The 22,006-nt window shown below is 43.7% G+C and overlaps 1 protein-coding gene across 3 annotated transcripts; it reads right to left on the bottom strand.

Annotated features, from left to right (window-relative positions):
- Positions 1-430: 430 nt before the first annotated feature.
- On the bottom strand, positions 431-20,639 carry C3H4orf36 (chromosome 3 C4orf36 homolog). Of its 3 annotated transcripts, none has more exons than XM_075544048.1 (4): positions 20,500-20,639; positions 19,632-19,733; positions 4,608-4,762; positions 431-4,366 (listed from the first exon to the last, which is right to left on the bottom strand). In XM_075544048.1, exons 2-4 carry the CDS (start codon positions 19,694-19,696, stop codon positions 4,233-4,235), a joined length of 354 nt encoding a protein of 117 aa, XP_075400163.1. In that variant the 5' UTR covers positions 19,697-19,733; positions 20,500-20,639; the 3' UTR covers positions 431-4,232. The 3 variants fall into 3 exon arrangements, with proteins under 3 accessions (XP_075400163.1, XP_075400164.1, XP_075400166.1); XM_075544049.1 differs by having other exon boundaries at positions 19,632-19,804; positions 20,500-20,625; XM_075544051.1 differs by lacking the exon at positions 20,500-20,639 and adding an exon at positions 19,867-20,116.
- Positions 20,640-22,006: the final 1,367 nt, after the last annotated feature.

The raw sequence follows: 22,006 nt of genomic DNA, 5'->3' as shown, positions 1-22,006 counted from the left end.
GTTTCTGAGATTATATGCCTTCATGGGAGCAGACAGCCTCATCTTTCTCCTGCAGAGTGCTGTTGAGTTTGCACCTTATGGTTCCCAGTCTAATGCTTACTGAATATCAGGGCTCCTAAAGCTCTCTCAGGTACCACTTTTCCCCAACTAACACTAAATTTTTTTTTAACGTGGGAATTTTTTTGCAATAAGCCAAAAAGCCAAAGAAACTGTTAAGAATATAAGCACATATAACTTATATTTCCAACTTATCTCACCAAGTAACAAGTATAAAATTCTGGTATGAAATATGAAATACTTAAGTTTCCCATAAATGAATCCTGAGGACACCATAACTTGATACTCAGGTTACACAGGAAAGATATCAAGAAATGTTTATTGTTTCCAATTTTTAAAAAACATTTTATTAGGGGTTTCTAAAACACCCATCACAATCCATACATATACATACATCAATTGTATAAAGCACATCTGTACATTCTTTGCCCTAATCTTTTTCAAAGCATTTGCTCTCCACTTAAGCCCTTTGCATCAGGCCCTCTTTTTTCCCCCTCCCTCATGAGCCCTTGATAATTTATAATTATTTTGTCATATCTTGCCCTATCCGGCATCTCCCTTCACCCCCTTCTCTGTTGTCTGTCCCCCAGGGAGGTCACATGTAGATCTTTGTAATTGGTTCCCCCTTTCCAACCCACTCACCCTCTACTCTCAGTATCGCCCCTCACACCCCTGGTCCTGAAGGTATCATCCACCCTGGATTCCCTGTGCTTCCAGGTCCTTTATGCACCAGTGTACCACCTCTGCTCTATCCAGTCTTGCAAGGTAAATTCACATCATGGTAGTTGGGGGGAAGGAAGCATCCAGGATCTAGGGTAAAGCTGTATTCTTCATCGGTACTACATTGCACCCTGACTGACTCATCGCCTCCCCTAGACCCCTCTGTGAGGGGATCTCCAGTGGCCGACAAATGGGCTTTGTGTCTCCACTCTGCACTTCCCCCTTCATTCACTATGGTATTTTTTTTTTTTGCATGATGCCTTATACCTGGTCCCTTTGGCGCCTCGTGATCGCACAGGCTGGTGTGCTTCTTCCATGTAGGTTTTGTTGCTTCTGAGCTAGATGGCCACTTGTTCACCTTCAAGCCTTTAAGACCCCAGACACTATCCCTTTTGATAGCCGGGCACCATCCACTTTCTTCGCCACATTTGCTTATGCACCTGTTTGTCCTCAGCGATCGTATCATGGAGGTGTGCAGCCAATGATATGATTTTTTTGTTCTTTGATGCCTGATAACTGATCCCTTCGGAACCTCGTGATCACACAGGCTGGTGTGTTCCTCTATGTGGGCTTTGTTGCTTCTGAGCTAGATGGCCGCTTGTTTATCTTCAAGCCTTTAAGACCCCAGCACTATCTCTTTTGATAGCCGGACACCATCAGCTTTCTTCACATTTACTTGTTCACCCGCTTTGGCTTCAGCAGTTGTGTCAGGAGGGTGAGCATCGTAGAGTGCTAATTTAATAGAAGAAAGTATTCGTGCATTGAGGAAGTGGTTGAGTAGAGGCCCAAGGTCCTTCTGCCACCTTAATACTAAATCTATAGACACATAGATCTATTTCCCCATCCTCATATATATATTTGCATGTACATGTCTTTTTCTAGACCTCTATAAATGCCCTTTGCCTCCTAGCTCTTTCCTCCATCTCCCTTGACTTTTCTCCTGCCCCACTACCATGCTCCGTTCCCACCTGGGTTACAGCTATACCTCTTCTTTACGCAACCTTCCCCTTGATCATTCCCTACCAGGCATGCCACTCCCCCCTCACCACCAATTTGGGTCCCATGTTGTTCCCTTGTCCCTGGTTTTGTTAACACTACTTCCTTACCCCCAGCCCACCTCCCCCTATCCCAAGTCCCCCCGGAACTGTCAGTTCCGTTGTTTTTCCTCCAGGTAGTTCATCCAGCCTGTCTTATTTAGACAGACCTGTGGAGATAATAACATGCACGAAAACAAGACAGAGGAAAACAAAGCAACAGTATACAACCAGACAACAAACCACTGACAAAGAACAAAACAAAACACTTCAAGAAAGAAAAGCTTGTAGTTAGTTCAAGGATCATTTGTTGGTCCTTAGGAGTGTTTTCCAGTCCAATCTGTTGGGGCACCATGCCCTGGCCCCAAAGTCCACTTTCGGCATTCCCTGGGGACCTTGCCGCTCCATTCCCTTGCTGTTCCGCTGCACTCCCCCAGTGCTTTGCCTCGGTGTGGTGGGATCAGGTCAGGTGCAATTCCCACACTGTGTCTCCAGTGCTGTCCCCTGTAGTGCCATTGGTCACTGAGGTGTTTCCAAATTCTTTTAGCTGCTTTTAAGAACAAGGCACAAGTGTCTAGCTGATCCCTAGGGATCATTTTTTAGATAGATGATCAGGACATACTTTGAAATGAAAAACCAATATGCAGACACTGACAAGAACAAAATCATGTCTTGGAAAATGTAAGACTTCTAGTATCCACAATGTTAAATAGGGTCAGTTCAGTATGATCCATTTTCTATATTTGATTCTACCATATATTAATTTGTTGGATTGTAGTGGCTTGTAAAAGTTCTATGGGGCCCTGGTCGTGTAGTGGTTACAAGTTGGGGCTTTCTACTCTATTAGAGTGTTACAGTCTCAGAAACTCACAGGGGCAGTTCTGCCCTGTCCTGTAGGATCAACTGTGATTTGGCATCAACTCAAAAGCAGTGGGTTTGGTTTTTATATGGTGGAAGATATGCCACCAGTATTTCAAACATCGGTAGGATCAACCATGGTGAACAAGTTTCAGCAGAACTTTCAAACTGAATCAAACTAGGAAGTAAGGCCTAACAATTTCCATCTGAAAATCAGCCAATGAAATAAAATGTTATAGAGTCCAATATCATGTGGGTAGGTCATCAAGAAGTATTATTTACATAAGTTATATCATATTCAGTATCAAAGACGACCAGTGAGTGCATGGGAAAGCCTCCAATGAATGGATTGGCCAAAGGCCACAATAGACTAAAGACATTGTAGTGACATGAGGTTAGCATAAGACCAAGCAACATTTGCCTTGTGTTGTACATAAGGTGACCATGGGTTGACCCGAGGGCAGCCAGCATAAATAATATACCTACATTACAGTGTAACAAGGGTGGTGAAGCTTCCAGCCATAGTCAACATGAGAGCATTTCTCATTGTGTGCCAAGAATCTTCATGCCAACCCTGTGAACTAAGTATAAATATTGTCCCTACTCTAAACATAAGAAAACAGGTGGAGACATACAGTGAGTTACCCAATGTCCCATTGACATAAGTGGCCAAAGTGGGACTTGAGAAAAGGCAGTCAGATGTAAAGTTCTTTCCCATACTATGCCATGGTACCTTCCATAATTAGGCTAAGATACCAGAAGATCCTAAAACTCCTACAGAACCATGTAAAAACCACTTAAATGGGTTTAATATGGTTTGGGCATCTAGAGAGATTTACTGGATTTAAATTCTCAGAAAATTCATTCCTCCAAATGCAGTATTTGCCTAATCATGACCCCATTCCCCAGCTATTCTGAGTAAATATCAGAATTTTCTTCATTATAAAGTCTTCTCTGTGTTTTCATGTCATTTTCACACATGCACATATACTTCACGTGAAATTAGGCAGAAGAAAAATGTCTTACAACTTTCTAGAAATGAAAAAAGAAAGTAAGTCCTCCTTGTGAACGTACCATGTAAAAAGAATAAATATTTAATTGGAAACTAGGGAGTCACTACAATGAAACTTAACATTTTTTTTCTTAGCCAAATAAATTTGTAACAATTCATCATTTTTCAAAGAATCTCTCTCGTCTTCTGTGTGGCCCATCCTTGGAGTCTCAAAAAAGCCAACTCAACATGTCTCTTCAAAATAACATCTTGGACAAAGGTGTTCTCTTCCCTTATGGCAACTTTACAAAAATCAAAATAGACAGGACAAATCACTCAACTCCAACTGCATTTTCATCTACTTTGTGTTGTAGCTGTGACAGAGGGAAAAGTGTGCGCAGGGACCCAGGAGATCTGTGAAACTGGTCCACCAACCCATGTGTGGGGAGCTGGCCCATCCATCCGGGCACTCCTATGTCGACACTGCACCTTACACAGTGAAGGCGTTGGAGCCCTTCATCCCTTTTGGATGTGTACAAAAACAAAGCCCGAATTCAGTGACAGCATGATTGTCACTTAGGAGGAAGAGGCCTTCTCAACCCAACTGGCCTATCCCTTAGGGCAAATGGAATTTCCTGCGCTCGGTTCTTCTGATGTTTGAGGTCTTCTAGGCGCTTCATCTCATGCTTCCTTTCCATTTGGATGCCTGGAAAAAGAGAGAGAAAAGTACACAGAGCAACTGAATTGACATTTTTCACCCGGCATTAGTCAAAACTGAATATTTATCGCACTGCCAAAAATCCCCTTCTTTAATGCTGAACAAGACAACTACGCTACAAAGATGGAGAGTCGGGGTATGGTTAAATATCTTGAAAGGTTTCTTTGAGAATAAACAAAATGACACATAAGACATTTTTACTTATGAAAGTACATCTTGAGGAACTTACTTTCTACTGAGGGGAGCAGACTCTTCTTGGAGGTGGCATAAGGTTTAAGGTGCACAGAATTACCAAATGCAATTTCTTCCAAGAAAGGCAACCTGATGTTGGCTAGATTTGTGTACCAGGTCTTCGTAAGCAGGGCAAGGTCCCAGTGTTCCTGTCTGGGATACAAATTCATTATTTGATTCAATAAATATTTATTTAAGCACCTACCGTATGTCATACAGAAGACATTGTGTTAATTCTTAGTTCCACTTTCAACTAGGTTTTTTTTATTGTGGTAATTAAGTAACAAAATATTTGCCATTTCTACAGCCTCACACGGACAGGTTGGGGACTTTTGCTGTCTTCATTCTGCTAGTCAACCGCCACCACTAACTGTTCTCAGATCTTTCCAGCATTCTTAGCAGAAGCTCAATCCACTAGAGACTTTGCTTTATAGGACAGCATTCAGGATTTCCCAGAGTGGCAACTCTAGAAAGAAAATGAGCTTTTATTGATTACTATACAGCTGCATTAAAAATCACTAGAAATTATGCCAGGAATTATTTGTTCACAATATAACCCCCCTAAAATTAATACAATCCGTTCATAGTAAGATCGAGGGTTCTGAGCTTCCGGTAAAAGATAGCAACCTAGACAGATGTTCTATATCCACCCTCTGCAGCAAAGATCCCAAGTAAATAGAAAAGAAGGGAAAACCTGGAGTAGGAGAAGTCAGTGGGCCAACACTGGCTGTGAAATTGAAGAGTGAAACGCGAAGAGTTGGAAAGAACATTGAATTCTCCATGGGTCAACTACTTGCCAAACAACCTTCCCCATGGTGCAAAACAACCTTCATTGCATCCAATTAGGAGAGAGTGTGTTGGGCTCCTCCCCTTGCTCGCCACAAACACTGGGTGAACAGAGAAATACCCAGGGCCCAAACAAGCTCACAGAGGTTGGTAGCTACAAATGCCAAGGGAGGGTAGAAATGATGAGTTCTTGCAAGGGACGCTAGCGAAAGGGAGACAGAACTACATGGACTCCCCCATCGCCTCGGGGCCAAAAGGAGACAACTGCCCACATACTTGAGAGTGGCTACAGACACTGCCTCGAGTTGCATTAGTAAAAGATTCTACAGGCGAAACACTGAATGATGCAGGCAGCACCAAAAGGTGACAGAAGGGGTGCGCAGAGTCACTGTACCAGAAAAAACCAGTTGACATGCAACTATCTCAAAAGGTAGCACAGGATGAAGGAATGATGATACTGAATGAAGAAGTCCAAACCCCACTGAAGGCATTAGTGGAAAACAAGACAACAATTGATAGAATTTCAACATAAATGTTTCAACATACTGACAAAGCACTGGAAACACTCACTGACCTATGTGCAAAAATTTAGAACAGAGCTAACTGGCTAACTGACTGGGAGAGATCCAGATTTGTGCCCATTCCAAAGAAAGAATGCTGAAGATCACTCAAAAAAGGTTGCAGCAGTACATAGACAGGGGGATGCCAGAAATTCAGGCCAGATACAGAAGACAGAGCAGGAAGGATATTTACCAGAAGGGCTCGCTAACAGTAGAGAATACGAAAAGGTGTTTACTTATCTCTTGTTGACTATGCAAGGACATTTGGTTGTGTAAATCATTATAAACTAGGTTAGCATTCAGAAGATTGAGAACCCCAAAACACTTCTCCTGTGCTCGTGCACAACCTGTATACGGACCAAAAGGAAGCCATGTGAGTAGAACAAGGGGGCGGTGCATGGCTTAAAATCAGGAAAGGTGTACATCAGGGCTGTGTCCTGGCAAACCCAATTAAATCTGTATGCTAGGAGCTATCAGAGAAGCTGACCTGTAGGAGGAAGAACCCGCCTCCAGAATTGCAGCAAGGATGACTGACAACCTGTGTGTGCTATGCAAACGACACGACCTTGCTTGCTGAAAGTGAGGAAGACTTGAAGCACTTGCTCATGAAGATCATGGAGTGCAATCTTCAATATAGATTACAAATCAAAATCCTCACAACTGGACCAAGAGACAGGATCATGAAAAATGGAGACAAGTTTGAAAGTGTCAAGCATTTCATATTACTCAGATCTGCAACCAATGCTCGTGGAAGCAGCAGTCAAGAGATCACATAACATATTGCATTGTGTAAATGCACTGCACAGATCTCTTTAAAGTTTTGAAGGACTAGGATGTCACTTGGAGGATAAGGTGCAACTGACCCCAGCCATGGTATTTTATTTTCTTTTGTAAAAATCATTTTATTGGGGGCTCATACAGCCCTTATCACAATCCACCCATCCATTATGTCAAACATATTTGTATATATGTTGCCATCATTTTCAAAACATTTTTGTTCTACTTGAGCCCTTGATATCAGCTCCTCATTTATCCCCCTTCCCCACCCTCCCTCATGAACCCTTGATAATTTGTAATTTTTTTTTCACTGTCTCCCTTCACCTACTTTTCTCTTGTCCGTCCCCCTAGGAAGAGATTGTATGTAGATCAGTGTTTCCAGCTCTTATCTGTACTGGTATACATTCTCTGATCTAGCCAGATATGTTAGGTAGAATTGGAGTCATGATAGTGTGGGGGAGGAAGCATTAAAGAACTTGAGGAAAGTTTTATGTTTCATCAGTGTTATATTTCACCCTGACTGGCTCATCTCTTCCTTATGACCTTTCTGTAGGGAGATGTCCAATTGTATACAGATGGGCTTTGGGTCTCCACTCCACACTCCCCTTTATTCACATTTATATGATTTTCTGTTCTTGGACTTTGATGCCTGCTACCTAATCCCATCAACCCCTCGTGATCACACAGGTTGATGTGCTTGTTCCATGCGGGCTTTGTTGCTTCTCAGCTAGATGGACACTTGTTTGTCTGAAAGCCTTTAAGACCCCAGATGCTATATCTTTTGATAGCTGGGCACCATCAGCTTTCTTCACCACATTTGCTTATGCACCCATTTCGTCTTCAGCAATCATGTGAGAAGGTAAGCATCACAGAATGCTGGGTTGTTAGAAAAAAAGTGTTCTTGCATTGAGGGAGTAGTTGAGTAGAGGCCCAATGTCCATCTTCTACCTTAATACTAAACATATAAATATATGTACATATATTTCCTTATCATTTTATATATTTACATATGTACATGCCTGTATTTAGGCTTCTATAAAAGTCCTTTGCCTTCTAGTTCTTTCCTCTATTTCCTTTTATTTTCCTCTTGTCCCACTATCATTTTCAGGCTTCATTTAGGTTTTAGTAATTCTTCTCAGCTACGTTGCCCTTGATTAAGCCCTACCAGGAATCCTACACCCTCCTCAGCATCAATTTTAGATCACTTGTTGTTCCCTTGTCCCTGGGTTGGTTGACACCCCTCTTCATTTTCCCTGCCTCCCCCTTTCCCATGTCCCCTGGAACCATCAGTCCCGTTGTTTTAGACTCTGGCTTGTTTATCCTGCCTATCTTATCCAGATAGACATGCCGAAACATTAGTAAGCACAAAAACAAGACAGAGCAAAACAAACCACAACAACAAAAAAAGAAAAGCTTATAAATAGTTCCAGGTCTGTTTGTTGACCTGCAGGAGTGTTTTCCAGTAGGTGGATTCTGATGGGGTGCCCCAAAATCTATTTTTGGTATTCCCAGGGGACTCCATTGCTTTGCTCCCCTTGTGCCATGGTATTTTCAATTACTTCATGGGTGTGTGAAAATTGGACATTGAATAAGATCAAAGAAGACTCAGTGCATCTTAATCATGGTGCTGGTGAAAAATACTATTGACAGCAAGGGGTACAGCCATGATGGATTTTAGAAGCAAGGTGATGAGACTTTGCCTCATATACTTTAGACATGCTGCCAGGAGAGACCAGCTCCCCGCAAAGGACATCATGCTTGGTAAAAGAGAAGGGCAGCAAAAAGGAGATAGGGCGTTGATGAGATGAATTGACCCAGTGGCGGCAACAATGGACTCGAATGTAAGAACAATTGTGAGGATGGCACAGGACCGAGCAGGGTTTCCTTCTCTTGTCCATTGGGTTGCTATGAGTTGGAACCGACTTGATGGCACCTAACAACAATAGATGCTGTAATTTGATACTCAGCCATGCTCTGATCCTTCGCTGGAAGGAAGATGCAGACTCTCGGGCCTGCTTTGAGGAAAAGACGCCTCTCTGGAAGAACCGGCTGGGTTTTTCTGGTGTTTGTATTCTTCCTCCCTTCAGAGCCATTTTGTCTTTAGAAATAGCTACTTCTGTATTGGTTCACATTCTACAGCAACCTCCAAACTGACTAAGGACATGGTCACCAGCGGCCGGCTCGGGCTTTGAGAGGGGCTTCCCCGACCTCCTGGAGTTTTATTTTACTGCTTGTTTGTTTTCTTTTTTCTCTGTTGCCTATGTGAGAAGGGCGATATTGTTTGTTAGATTCTGCGATTTGTGTGACTCTGTTTTGGGTTTTGTTTGTCATCATTCATTTCTTGGACTCAGCTGTCACCCAATGGCCCAGCCTCCCTGGAAATGTCAACAGCTACAACTAGCAGGCAAAAAACAGTATCCACTTCAATATCACCTGGTCAACATCAAGAAAGAAACATAAAAACAGGTCATAAAGGAATAAACATAAAGACAATGCTATGTCTCAGAAACAAGATATTCTCAGAACACATGAGAAAGAAGAGACAGAGCAGGGTGGCATAAGCTCGGACAGCTTCACTGGGGAATTCCATCAAGCAGTCAGAGAAGAGTGCACACCAGTTCTACACAAGCTTTTCCAGACTACGGGAAAGGACAGTAACTCTTGAACTCATTTTATGAAGCAAATGTAATCCTGATACCAAACTTAGGCAGACTTTGCCAAAACAGAAAATTAAAGAAAAATATCCCTTATGAACATAGATGTAAGCATTTTCAACAATATGCTAGCCAATAGAACTGAATAAACCCTTCACAGAACACATAATGATCAAGGATTTATACCATGTAGGTAAGGATGGTTCAACATTAGAAAAACAATGTGATCCACCATATTACTTTTTAAAACAAACATATCAGTAGATGCAGAAAGGCACGTGACAAGATCCAGAGGCACCTCAGTCCTCAAAGTAACATCCTTGCTGTTTAATACTCTAAAGAAGGTCTTGTGGAGCAGAATTACCCAATGCAATTTGATCTTTTATCTCTGTGCATCCATAAACATTGATTATGGATCCAAGCAAAACAAAATCCTTGATAATATCAATCTTTTCTTGGTTTATCATAATGTTACCTATTGGTCCAGCTGTGAAGATTTTATTTTCTTTACAGTTTGAGTTGTGATCCATACTGAAGGTTGCAATTCTTGATCTTCATCAGCAGACTTCAAATCTTCCTCACTTTCAGCAAACACGCTTGTGTCATCCGCACATCAAAGGCGTAAATCAGCCTCCCTGAAATCATGATGTGGTGTTCTTCACGCGATCCAAATTCTCTGATTCTGTGCTCAAGTCAACTACGTAATGTGGCCCTTCTAGTGGCAATCTTTTGCGCCATAATCATCTATGCCTGTGGTTATAACGCCAGTTTGGAGAGAGTTCTCAGCTATGGCAATGACCAGGATTAAGGTAGGATTAAGTTTCCACCTGAGTAGAGTGTGTAAACCATATCGCACCTTTTTTTTTTACTTTAGGATATGGTCTGCTGAATGATAAAAGTCACACTTCAAAGCTGTTCCTCTGTGTGTAAGAGCCATCTCAAAAGCAGAGAGAAAGCCTACGGCCCTCAGAAGACGAGTATGTTTGAGATCTCTGTAGAGACCAGAAGCACCAGGGACTGTGGCATGGAGAACATGGGGCAGAACAAAGGAGCTAGGTTGAGACCAGAGACTGAGGCAAGAAAACCATGAGACAGAACAGAGGAGCAGTGCCAAAGTCATGGGCCTGTGAGGCACAGGTTGGCTTCCTGGCCAGGGACCACATGGCTGAGAGGCTGCAGACCAATAAGAAGCTTGGCTGGGGGCTGAGGAAAAGTGTTACTAAGGATCAGTGACTGCATGCTGACTCTGTACTCATCCTGGCTTCTGATAGCCATTAACCCATCTAGTATGCCGCCTTGATCGTATGATCGGAGTTCTGTGTGGCCACTGCCATGAATTATTGCACCCAGCACAGGTGTGGATGTAGGTGTAGATGTAGATGAATGGTTTGGTGTCGGAATAGGTAAAAGAGGGAGGCCAGAGGAGGTCAGATATCATCCTTCATACTGTTTACGGAAGCAATGAAGAAATAGAACTGCAGATGATATAGCATCATATGTGTAAAACACCAAAGGCTAAACAAAGAAACTGATGGAGTTAATTGAAAAGTTTGGCAGCATGGCAGGCTACAAGATCAACATAAAAAAGTCAATTAGTTACTGTATACTAATGCAGAGATGCTGAGAGGGAAACCAAGAAAACAATACCACTGACAGTTAAGCACCCCAAAGATGAAATACGTAGGAATCAACCTAACCAGGGAAACAAGAAACTTGTACAAAGAAAACTACAAAAGATTACTACAAGAAACTGAAAGAAACCGAAGATTATTGTGAAAATGTCAATACTACCCAAAGCACACTATAAATATAATGTACTTTGGATCCAAATCCCAGCATTGTTCTTCAGAGAAATAGAAAAGCTAATCCCTAGCATTACATGAGAGGGTACCAAAACAGAACAGGAAAAAAGCTCCGCTGGGCAGAGCTTTCATAGTATGCATTTTCCCCACTAGGGGAGCATGGAGCAACTCACTCTGAGTTAGTGCACCCAGTGGCATCACCTGGGGAGGTTCTCTCTGGTCACAGTGGATTTTTTCATATAAGCAGTTTCACTTGAACCTCATTTTTTGTAATGGCTGATTTAAAAGAACAGGATGGGGCAATGAAGTGTTATTTTCTGCTTGGAAAAAATGCTGTGGAAACTGGTGTGATGTTGAATGCAGCTTACAAGGACAGTGTTATAGGGAAAAACTCAAGTGTATAGTGGTTTTCTTGTTTCATAAAAGATGAAATATGGATTGATGACAAACCTCCTTCTGGATGTCTGTCAACTTCCCAAATGGACAAAAATGTGGACAAAATTTGTGGACTTGTGCTCAGAGACCTAAGACGATAAACAACTAAAGAGATGGGAAAGTTGGAGCTCCATTTCACTAATTTTAATGGAAGATTTGGGAATGAGAATGGTCTCGGGGAAATTTATTCCCCGAGTTCTGACTGACCAAGAAACATTCCATGCTTTGAAAGAACAGCTCTAAAGTGACCCAGACTTTTTTTTCCCCAAGGTCAATACTGGTGACGAGACATAGTGCAATTCTGATGATCCTGAAAGCAAACATTGGTCAAGTCAATGGAAGATGCCATCTTCACCTCACTCCAAATAAAGCTGGTCAAATAAAATCAAAGATCAAGATGATGCTCATTTGTTTTTTGGATGTGAGTGGGATAGTACATTTGGAATTCACATTGCTAATCAAGCTATTTAAAGGTTCTGAAAAGATTGCATCTTTTACAATTGATGTATGTATGTATGGATTGTTATAAGAGTTGTATGAGGCACCAATAAAATGATTTTTAAAAGTCAAAAAATTTTTTTTAAATACATAACTTTGAAAAAGGTATTCTGTTTTTTGGGTTTTTTTTATATTTTGTTTTGTTTTAGACACTCCTTTGTATGGAACCCAACATAAGCAAAGAACTATTTTTTTTAAATGAGTATTAGGAGGTCTTTCACTTTGTGACTTTAAAACCTACTACAAAATAAATATATAAATAAACCCTATTAGATAGCCACAGTAGTCAAAACAGTCTAGTGCTGTCCAACAATAGATACACAGATCATGGAACAGGATGGAGAACCCAGAAATAAAACCATACATCTACAGACAACTGCTTTTTTTATAAAGGGCTGAAACACATAATGTGGGGGAATGGACAGCCTCTTCAACAAACAGTGCTGGCAAAACTGAATCTCCATTTGCAGAAAGAAACAGGACCCTTATCTCACACCATGTACAAACATAAACTCAAGATAGATTATAGACCTAAACATAAACTCTGTAACTATAGAGATCATAAATGAAAAAATAAGGACAAACTTAAGGTCTCCAATTCAAGACATCAACCCTATTACATATAATAATAAATACCCACATCAAATTAAAATAGAGAACTGAGGCTTCCTAAAAATACAACATTTGTGTGCTCCAATTTTAAAACTATAATCTCACTGCCAGTCAATTCCGACTCACAGCACCCCTACAGGCCAGGAAAGAACTTCCCTTTGGTTTCCAAGATGGTAACTGTGTATAGGAGTGGAAAGCTGCTTCTTTCTCCCACAGCTTCTGACTTCCAACTGCTGACTTCATGGGTTGACAGCCCAGTAAGTAACCCACTACGACACATGGGCAACAGTAGACTGCCTGAAAAAAGAGAATCCACTGACTGGGCAAAAAAAAATTGGCAATGATATTTTTGGTAAAGGGTTAATCTTAAAAATCTACAGAAAACTACAGTACCTCAACAACAGCAGCAACAAAAGGACAAACAATCCAATTTAAAAATGGGCAGAAAATATGAGTAGACAGTTCACTAAGAATTGCATCCAGGTGGCCAATAAGCACAAGAAGAAATATTCGAAATCACTAGCAATTCAAGAAAGACAATGGAAAACAACAATGAGACACTACTTCATACAGCTCTGATAGAAACATTCAAAAATATATGAAATAACAAATGAAGGGGGGGCATGGCACGACCTCAAATTGATGGGAATAGAAGTCCCATGTGACACAGTAATCTCTCTACTCAGCACACACTCTAAATGAACTCGGAACAAAGCACAAGCTGGGTGTGCGCACCCGTTTGTCACAGCAGTATACACAACAGCAAGACGAACACAACCTCGACACCCTCTAGTGGACAAATGGATGTATAAACCTTGTTGCAGACACAATGGAGTACTATGCATCCCTAAAGAATAAGGATGAAACTGTCAAATATATCATGGCATTGAGGAATTTGGAAAGCATTATGCTGTGCAAGGTTAGTCAATCCCACAAAGATATGTACCTTATGCAACCATTGTGATAAAATTGAAAAATTATTTTCATGCCAAACTAAGCAGCCATTGGATGGTCACAGAGAAGCCAGGGTGAGGGAGGAGGGAAAGGGTAGGACGGGGAAGGAAATAAATTAAATTTATCAAACTTTAAAAAAAATACATGGATAACAATGCATATAGGTAGATAAGTAGGTAAACAAAGATGATAACATAAATAATAGTATCAAATAAAATAAACCCACAGCCACTGGGTCAATTCTGACCCCATGGGACAAAAAAAGAGCTGCCCCTTTGTGTTTCCAGGACGAACTATTTACAGGAGTAGAAGGACACCTCTTTCTCCCAAATATTTGCATAGGTAGATTAAATATGTGTGTGAACATATGTATGAAATGTGTACATATTAAACAGATAGAAATAGTGCATTGTTCAGGGCATCTCACACACAACAGTGTGTGGTCTAATTGCAACCCTTAGAACTACCAAGCAAGTAAATGTGATCATAATTTTACAAACAAGAAACTGAGGTTCAGCAATCAAATAATTAAGACCCAGAGAGAGTATTTAAAAGCTGAGTGTATCCAAATACCAAACCCACAGTCCACGTTTCTTATCTTTACATGCTTCTCACTCATGAAGATCTCAAAAGTGTTATATTTTTCAGAATACTGCAGTTATACGTTAATCACTAATACCAAGAGAACCTTCAGAAAACAGGAATGGGAAGCAGATGCCCTCTTTAACAAGTGGTGCTGGAGAAAAAATGGGTATCAACATGCAGAAAAATGAGGCAAGACCCTTATCTCACTCTATGCACAAGAATAAACTCAAGGTGATCACAGACCTTGAAGTTAAACCCCAAACTATTAGGGCAATCAATGAGTGAATTGGAAACAACTCGAGAACTTTGGCACAGGGAAGACATAGGGTATCAGAAATAGAGAAGGACACAAACACAGAGGAGGCACAAATTGACAAATGGGATACGTTGAAGATCCAACACCTGTGTAATCGAAAGAATTCACCAAGAGAGTAATAAGAGAGTCCATGGACTAGGAAAACGTCTTTAGCAATGACACATCAGACAAAGGCCTTATTATTAAAATCTACAATACTCTGCTAGCTTTCAAAAAGGGAAAAACGAATTGCCCACTGAGGAGGTGGGCAAAGGACTTGAACAGAAGTTTCACAGGGGCAGAAATCCAAATGGCTAAAAAACATATGAGAAAATGTTTCCAATCCTTAGCCATAAGAGAAATGCAAATTAAAACAACAATGAGGTACCAACTAACACCCTCAAAGGTAGCCCAATTCAAAAAATCAGAAAGCAACAAGTGTTGGAGGGGCTGTGGGGAGACAGGAACTCTCATCCACTGCTGCTGGGCTTGCAAGTATGTACGACCACTATGGAAATCGATCTGGCGATACCTAAAACAGATGGAAATAGAGTTACCATATGACCCAGCAATCCCCCTACTGGGCATATACCCAGAAGAGGCAAGAAACAAACCAAGGCCAGACATCTGTGCCCCAATGTTCATTGCAGCATGGTTCACAACTGCAAGGAGTTGGAAACAACCCAAATTTCCATCAACTGATGAGTGGATTAAAAAGCTGTAGTACAAAAAAAAAAAGCTGTAGTACATACATACAATGGAGTACTATGCATCACTAAAAAGCAGTGATGAATGTATGAAGCACATGACTACATGGGAAGAACTGGAGGAAATCATGCTAAGCAAAGTAAGCCAAGCACAAAAGGACAAGTACAACATGAGTCCCCTGAGGTAAGCTTTAAAAAAAAAAAAAGGAAAAGGGTCATAGGGAAAAAGCTACTGTATACAAACATTCCTGAGGTGAGGACCAGGTAGTATGGCAGGGACCAGACCGAATCCAGGGATCCATATGGTAGACACCTAAAAAGGAGGTGGGGAAAGGAAAATAAATAATAAAGAAAGAAATGGGTAGCAGGGGCACAGAGCACTAACCCACCCAAGGGGAAGGTACTGTTTATATCTCCACAGGGAAAGAGGAACCAGACTTCAATGCAGTGCTCCAATATATGAATGCAACATGCCGCCATGGAGTAGGGAACCAGTGGAGAAGTCTGAGGGGCCGGCCCCAATCCCAACTACTACGTAGACACTTGCTCCTCCCCACAGAAGAATTTATTCCAAAGGATGGCATTGAATCTGCAACTCAGGGAGTGGGACATATCTCATCGGAGCACATGGGAGCAGATGAAGGGGGAGGAGGAGAGAGTGGAGCACATCCTGGCCCACTAGGCCGTGAGGACGATTTCCCTGATTGGTGTAGCCAGTCCACAAAGAGGACCACATGGCCAGCCCCACTATGAGACAAAACATCCCTCACTGACCCATAGCCCTACCGGACACAACACCAAAGACATAGTGTGGGAATTGCGCCTGATCTGATCCCGCCACACCGAGGCAAAGCACTGGGGGAGTGCAGTGGAACAGCAAGGGAATGGAGTGGCGCAGGGCCCCGGGGAATGCTGAAGGTGGACTTTGGGGCCAGGGAGTAGTGCTCCAACAGACTGGTCTGGAAAACACTCCTAAAGGCCAACAAACAGTTCTTGAACTAACTACAAAAAAAGAAAGAAAAACAGAGAAACAAAATGAAATCTCAGACTGCAACATTAAAAAGCTCCACTAAGAGTTAGCGTTCATTAAAATACTCAACTTCATTTTGTCCATAAGATAGCTCGACACAGATCAAGAGGCAATCGTTTGAACAAAACAAAGGGACGCCACGCGGTTTCAAACCAGGAAAGCGTGCGCCAGCCAGGGCTGTCTCTTTTCACTCCACTCATTCCATCTCTACGGTGGAAAATCATCTGAGAAGCTGGGCTTAGGGAAGAATGGCCCATCAGAACTGGAGGAAGGTTCACTAACAGCCTTTGCTATACCGCTGACAATACCTTGCTTGCTGAAAACAAGGAGGAGTTGAGGCACTAGGTAAGGAAAATCAAACCTGGAGCTGCGGGTTAAATTTCTTTGTTACAATTCAGGGCAAAGAAAACAAAAATCTTCACAATGGGCCCAATAGACACAATCATGATAAATTAAGAAAAAATAGATGTGATCAAGGATTTCGGCTTGCTTGGGTCCACAGTCAATGCTCATGGAAGCAGCAGTCATGAAATCGAAGTGGGCATGTGCTGAGCAAAACAGCGCCTTAAAGCTTTAAAGACCCAGGGTGTCCCTGGGAGGACCGAAGTGAACCTGACCCAAGCCATGGTCGTTTCGATCATGTGTGAACGTGGGGCAAGGAATAAGGAGGGCTGATGTGTGTGAATTGTGATGTTGAGGAAGGCCACTGAAAGAATCATGGGTGCCTGAAGAATTTGGTTTTTTTTACAGAAACAAATTTGACCTGGAAGAGTACACCCAGGATGCTCGTTAGAATCAAGGATGATGAGACTTCATCTCACATCGTTCGGATATATTATCTGGACAGACCAGACCCTGGAAAAAAGACATCATGTTTCATGAAACAGAGGGTCATCAAAAGAGAAGAAGAGACCCCCAAGCCACACCCACCCCCAATAAAGTGAACTGTTACAGTGGCTGCAATATAACAATTGTGAGGACGGCACAGGATGGGCAGTGTTTTAGTCTGCTGCACATAGGAACAGATGTGCAGTGTCAATGGTACCTAACAACAACAGTTAAAGGACTTGCCTGCTAACCAAAGAGTTGGAGGTTGGGTTTACCCAGAAGTGCTTGGAAAGAAAGACCTGGAATTTACTTCCAGTAAATCAACCACTGAAAACGCTATGGAATTAAGATCGACACCATGATCGACACAATGACTAACCAGCAGTGTCGACACCCTGAAGGGGCACAAAGGGTGTGTCTTTTCAATATTCTTTGCACTTAAGTCAGAAAACGCAGTCTGAAGGAGGCAAAGCCCAGGCTGTGAGGTGGATGTGGTAAGATTTCCCAATGGAATTCTCATAGGACAGCCTACCCTTAAAGAATGAGCAGAGGCATTGTTGTGATGGAAAACAAGGCATTGGTGCAACTTTCCTGGACTTTTTGTCTTCCATACTGTTTTCAGTTTCCTTAAGATTTCTTCATAATAATCCCCCAGGATCATCCTGCGTCCTTCCAAAAATCTATCCAGGTTACCCCTTGGGAATCCTAGAAAGACAGTCGCCATCATGCTCTGAGCTGAACTCTCTGCCTTGAATGGAACTGGCCCAGCAGATCCCCTTGGAAGCCCTGCTTTGCATTGGGCCTTTGTTTGGAGAGCACCTTCCTGAGACTGAGAGGAGTGTGTCGCTGAGAGGACTTGTATGCAGTCATCCACTGAGCACAGAGACAGGTGTCAACATGTTTGGTTATAAAGAAGCCCGGGCAGGTATCAACTAGAATCGTCCTAGCAATACTTTTTTACCTATCATTGTACACGTTGCTCACAAGTCTAGCCAGGGCATTTTTACATGAATTTGACTATTTGAAAGAAGTATTTTTAAGGTAGTGGGCAGTAGGTGAACTTGTTGCTTTGGCCTAAGAAGACAGACTTTCTGATTCTCCCCATTCTTTCTATACCGCTTTAACCTTGAGCAAACTACATCCCTGAATCTGAGTTTTCTAATTTAGTTCATATATGGAAAACAGTTTATGAAGTCCTACAAAAGCAATTGCCTTAAAAATAATTCAGCATCAAAATAAACACCGTTTATGTGGAGTGAGGCCCATGACGAGCCCATTTGTCTACCACGTGGATTTGTCTTGGCTTTAATCTTCACACATTTGCTCCACGGAGTTTTCTCACCTGTCTTCCCTGGCTCTGGTAGGCAGGTTTGAAAAGCCAACCTCGAGGTTAGGAGACTGGTACAAACCATTTGCACTTCTCGGGTTCCTCCCAATTAAACACCACCCCCAGCACACTGCTGGGAAGATGAATGCCGCACTCCAGAAGAACAGAGCAGAATTGCCACAAAGGGTTTCCAAGACGGTACATTTCTACAGAAGCAGTCTGCTGCAGCTTTTTCCCACAGAGCAGTTGGTGAGTTCAAACAGCTGACCCTTCAGCTAGAAGTTGAACTCTGAAGCAGAGTGATGAGGGCTCCTCAGGGACCCTCAGACAACCTGAAATCTCTCACTCACATAATCCAATATCTCATGAGAAACAGAAACGTATAAACCCAAAAAACCAAACTCATGGACATCAAGTCAATTCGGTCTTATGGAGACCCGGTAGGAAAGGAGAGAACTCCGCTGTGGGTTTCTGAGACAGTAACTCTTTACAAGTCTCTCTTTTTGTCCCATAAAGCATCAGCTGTGGTGGCTGTTGTTGTCAAGTGTCATCTAGTCAGTTCTAGCTCATAGCAATCCCATGTGCAACAGAAGGGAACACTGCCTGCCCTAACACAATTGTTCTTGTGTTCGACACCATCCATGCAGCCACTGTGTCACTCTATCTTGTCGCAGATGGATGAGATCCGACTCCAGGGACTGGTCTCTCCTGACACTGTGTCCGCAGTATTCTGGCTGTACTTCTTCCAAGACAGATTTTGTTGTTGTTGTTGTTGCTGTTATTGTTGTTTTAGCCTCTTGGACATTGGCTATAGTGTCAGGAGAGCCCAGTCCCTGCAGAAGGACATTATGTTTGGTAAAGTGGGAGGGCAGCAACAGAGGGGCAGGCCCTCAAGTAGACGGATTGCCACAGAGGCTGCAAAGATGGGCTCTGGCCTAGGAACAATCGTGAGGAAGGTGCAGGACCAGGCAGTGTTTCATTCTGTGGTGCGTAGGGTCACGCCTCACAGGCACATTGAGCAGCTACTGGTTATAAACTGCTGGCCTTTTGGTGAGCAGCCCAAGGCGGAACAACGACGCCCCCAGGGGGCTTGGGTAAAGATATGCAATAATTTCACTTTAGCAAGGATCCTTCCCACCCGTAGTAATAATACTTACCATGAAAATACTTACACATCAAAACAACTGTGCCCCAAAAGGTTTTTCACTGTGTTCTTTCTTGGCAAGCCATACGCCATGATGAATTATTCCAGTCTAATTCCTCTGCAAAGCTGCCTGATGGAATGACAGGCCCTCAGGTCACTTTGCCAGAAATGATTGCAACGCACCAAACCAATTGCTATTCCCTGGAATGTTTACATAGCCAAATACAAAAAAAAGAGATGCTGAAATTCAACTATCAGACAACCTGTAAGAAATATTCATTGAGACCGAATCGCTGCAGTCAAACCGTGTTCTCTTTTATTTCCATGAGTTGCTTTTCTCATTTCCTGCCACCATGTACGGAGACAATTCTAGTTCAGATCTGTCATCTTGGGACAGGAAATCGGTGAACACCCAACTGCGTTCTGTCCTGGTATTTGATCTTGGACGGAACCTGCCAATCTAGCCCAAAGGCCGCATCACCAAAATGTAGCTGTGGGTGCGGCAATGTTAAACCACAAATGGCCCTGCCGGGAAAGGAGCTTCGGGACACCCCCACCCGCCCCCCTTACTTCCCAGCACCCTCACCCACACCCCACCCCACCCCCCACTTCCAGAGTTTCCTGTTATTCGAAAATATGAACTGTAAAATTGGCAAGCTCCAAGCCGCTCTCCCACTCGCCCTCCCGCTCGCTCTCGGGGGAGGGGGGGCCTCCCGAGGCCGGGGTGCGAGCCTGGGGCGAAGGGACGGGCTCCGCCCTCGCAACCTTCCCATGCCCGGCCCCACCCTGCTTCTTCCGCGGGAGCGTGGACCAGCCGGTGCGGCCGGTTTGGCTGGTCTCGGGGAGCGGGTCCCGCGGGCTGGGGCGCCCCGCCAGCCATCGCACCCTCTGATTACCGGGGGTCCGGGTGTTTCCGCGGGTCGCGGCCCCAGTGGACCGATGGCGGAGCGCGCGCCCGGCTAGCGCACAGGGCCGTGCACGCGCCGCGGGCCCGCACGGCGCACACACGCCTCCCTCCTGCGGGCGCTGCCCGGGCGCCCAGGGCCCGCGGCCGCGTGACGCGGGGGCCTCAATAAAGGGCTTTATGGTGCCAGCCGGCCCGGCCCCGCCCGCCAAGGGGCGCCCGGGGAGAAGCCCCCCGGCGGGTTCGGGGAGCGGGGCGCCCTGGGGTTACTGTGCCGCCGAACACACGGGGCCTGGCGCTGAAAAGTCCCTCTTTCCTGTCTGGGAGGTGTCGACCCGCGGGAGGGGGTGGGGATTCCCTTTCGGGACCCTCTGGGGTCCGCCATTCAAAGACAGGTGCGTCCTTCTCTGTGGCCTGAGTCTTACTCTCGGTGGCAGGTGAGTAGACTTACTATTCTTCAGCACGTTTAAACACGGAGTATTTGTATTCGCGTGAAACTTAGGAGCAGACACAGCTCTATGAAACCCCCTTTCTAGAGTCATTACGCTGCGGGGATTACCGAGGAGAAGGGGTGTTCACCCTCGATGGGAATTCTGATTTTAAGATCTCAGAGGGTCGCCAGCCAGAGCTGAAGCTGCGGAAAATGGTACCTATCTGGTGGAGAGTGTTACCATTATAATCAGCCCAAAACCCAAATCAAGCTGGTTCAGCTTTTACTCCACGCAGTAGGTGGGCACCACCTGAGCCGTGTAACTGCACCTGCCTTGCTTTCGCCTGGGAAGATTGCTCAGCCCTGGGCCCGGAGTCATTCCCCGACCCGTTTCCTTCCAACTCACCGAAGGAAAGTCGTACAACCTGTCCTGAGCCACGGAGGTGCTCAAATACACACGTGTTCCTCTTCACTTGCTGAATCATCTCCAGCTGTCCATGGTAACCGGTGTGTAATAGAAAATGCACAGTCTTGTCATCATCGTCGTCGTCCTTCCCCCCACCCACCCCCACCCGCTACCCGCCGCCAACTGCTACCCAGGGGACCCTTCCTATCTGGCAGACCTTAGCCAAGGGCAGCTGACCAGTCAACACCAAGAGAAAAGAGTTTTGATTTGGGGTGTTGGGAGTTAGAATTGATTTGGAATTCTAGTTCTGCCACTTACAAATGAGGATCTTGCCTGATTAGGATAGGCAATCAGAGTGCTCTGTCTAGCCTTGTTAGGTTCTCTGAAGTCAGTTTCAAATCACAGCCACCTATGTGCAGAGAACAAACTCTGCCCACTTCTGTGTCGTCCTCCCAATTATTGCTGCAGTCACATCTCTTTGGGGGTCTTCCTTGTTTTCATTGATTTTTTTCTTGTTGTTTTATTAGGGGCTCATACAACTCTTATCACAGTCCATACATATATCAATTGTGTAAAGCACATTTGTACATTCATTGCCCTCATCATTCTCAAAACATTTGCTCTCCACGAAAGCCTCTGGCATCAGCTCATTTTCCCCTCCCT

The sequence above is a fragment of the Tenrec ecaudatus genome, chromosome 3, assembly GCF_050624435.1.
Source record: "Tenrec ecaudatus isolate mTenEca1 chromosome 3, mTenEca1.hap1, whole genome shotgun sequence".
NCBI classification, from domain to species: domain Eukaryota; kingdom Metazoa; phylum Chordata; class Mammalia; order Afrosoricida; family Tenrecidae; genus Tenrec; species Tenrec ecaudatus.
This window is presented reverse-complemented; position numbering and strand designations above follow the sequence as displayed.

What these genes read in the sequence shown, in the direction of transcription:
- C3H4orf36 (XM_075544048.1), bottom strand. Translation starts at nt 19,696, where the DNA reads ATGGCGTATGGCTTGCCAAGAAAGAACACAGTGAAAAACCTTTTGGGG. An exon ending in GGGCACAGTTGTTTTGATGT is followed by an intron (nt 4,763 to 19,631) that starts GTAAGTATTTTC and finishes TTTGTATCCCAG; the next exon opens with ACAGGAACACTGGGACCTTG. An exon ending in TCTGCTCCCCTCAGTAGAAA is followed by an intron (nt 4,367 to 4,607) that starts GTAAGTTCCTCA and finishes CTCTTTTTCCAG; the next exon opens with GCATCCAAATGGAAAGGAAG.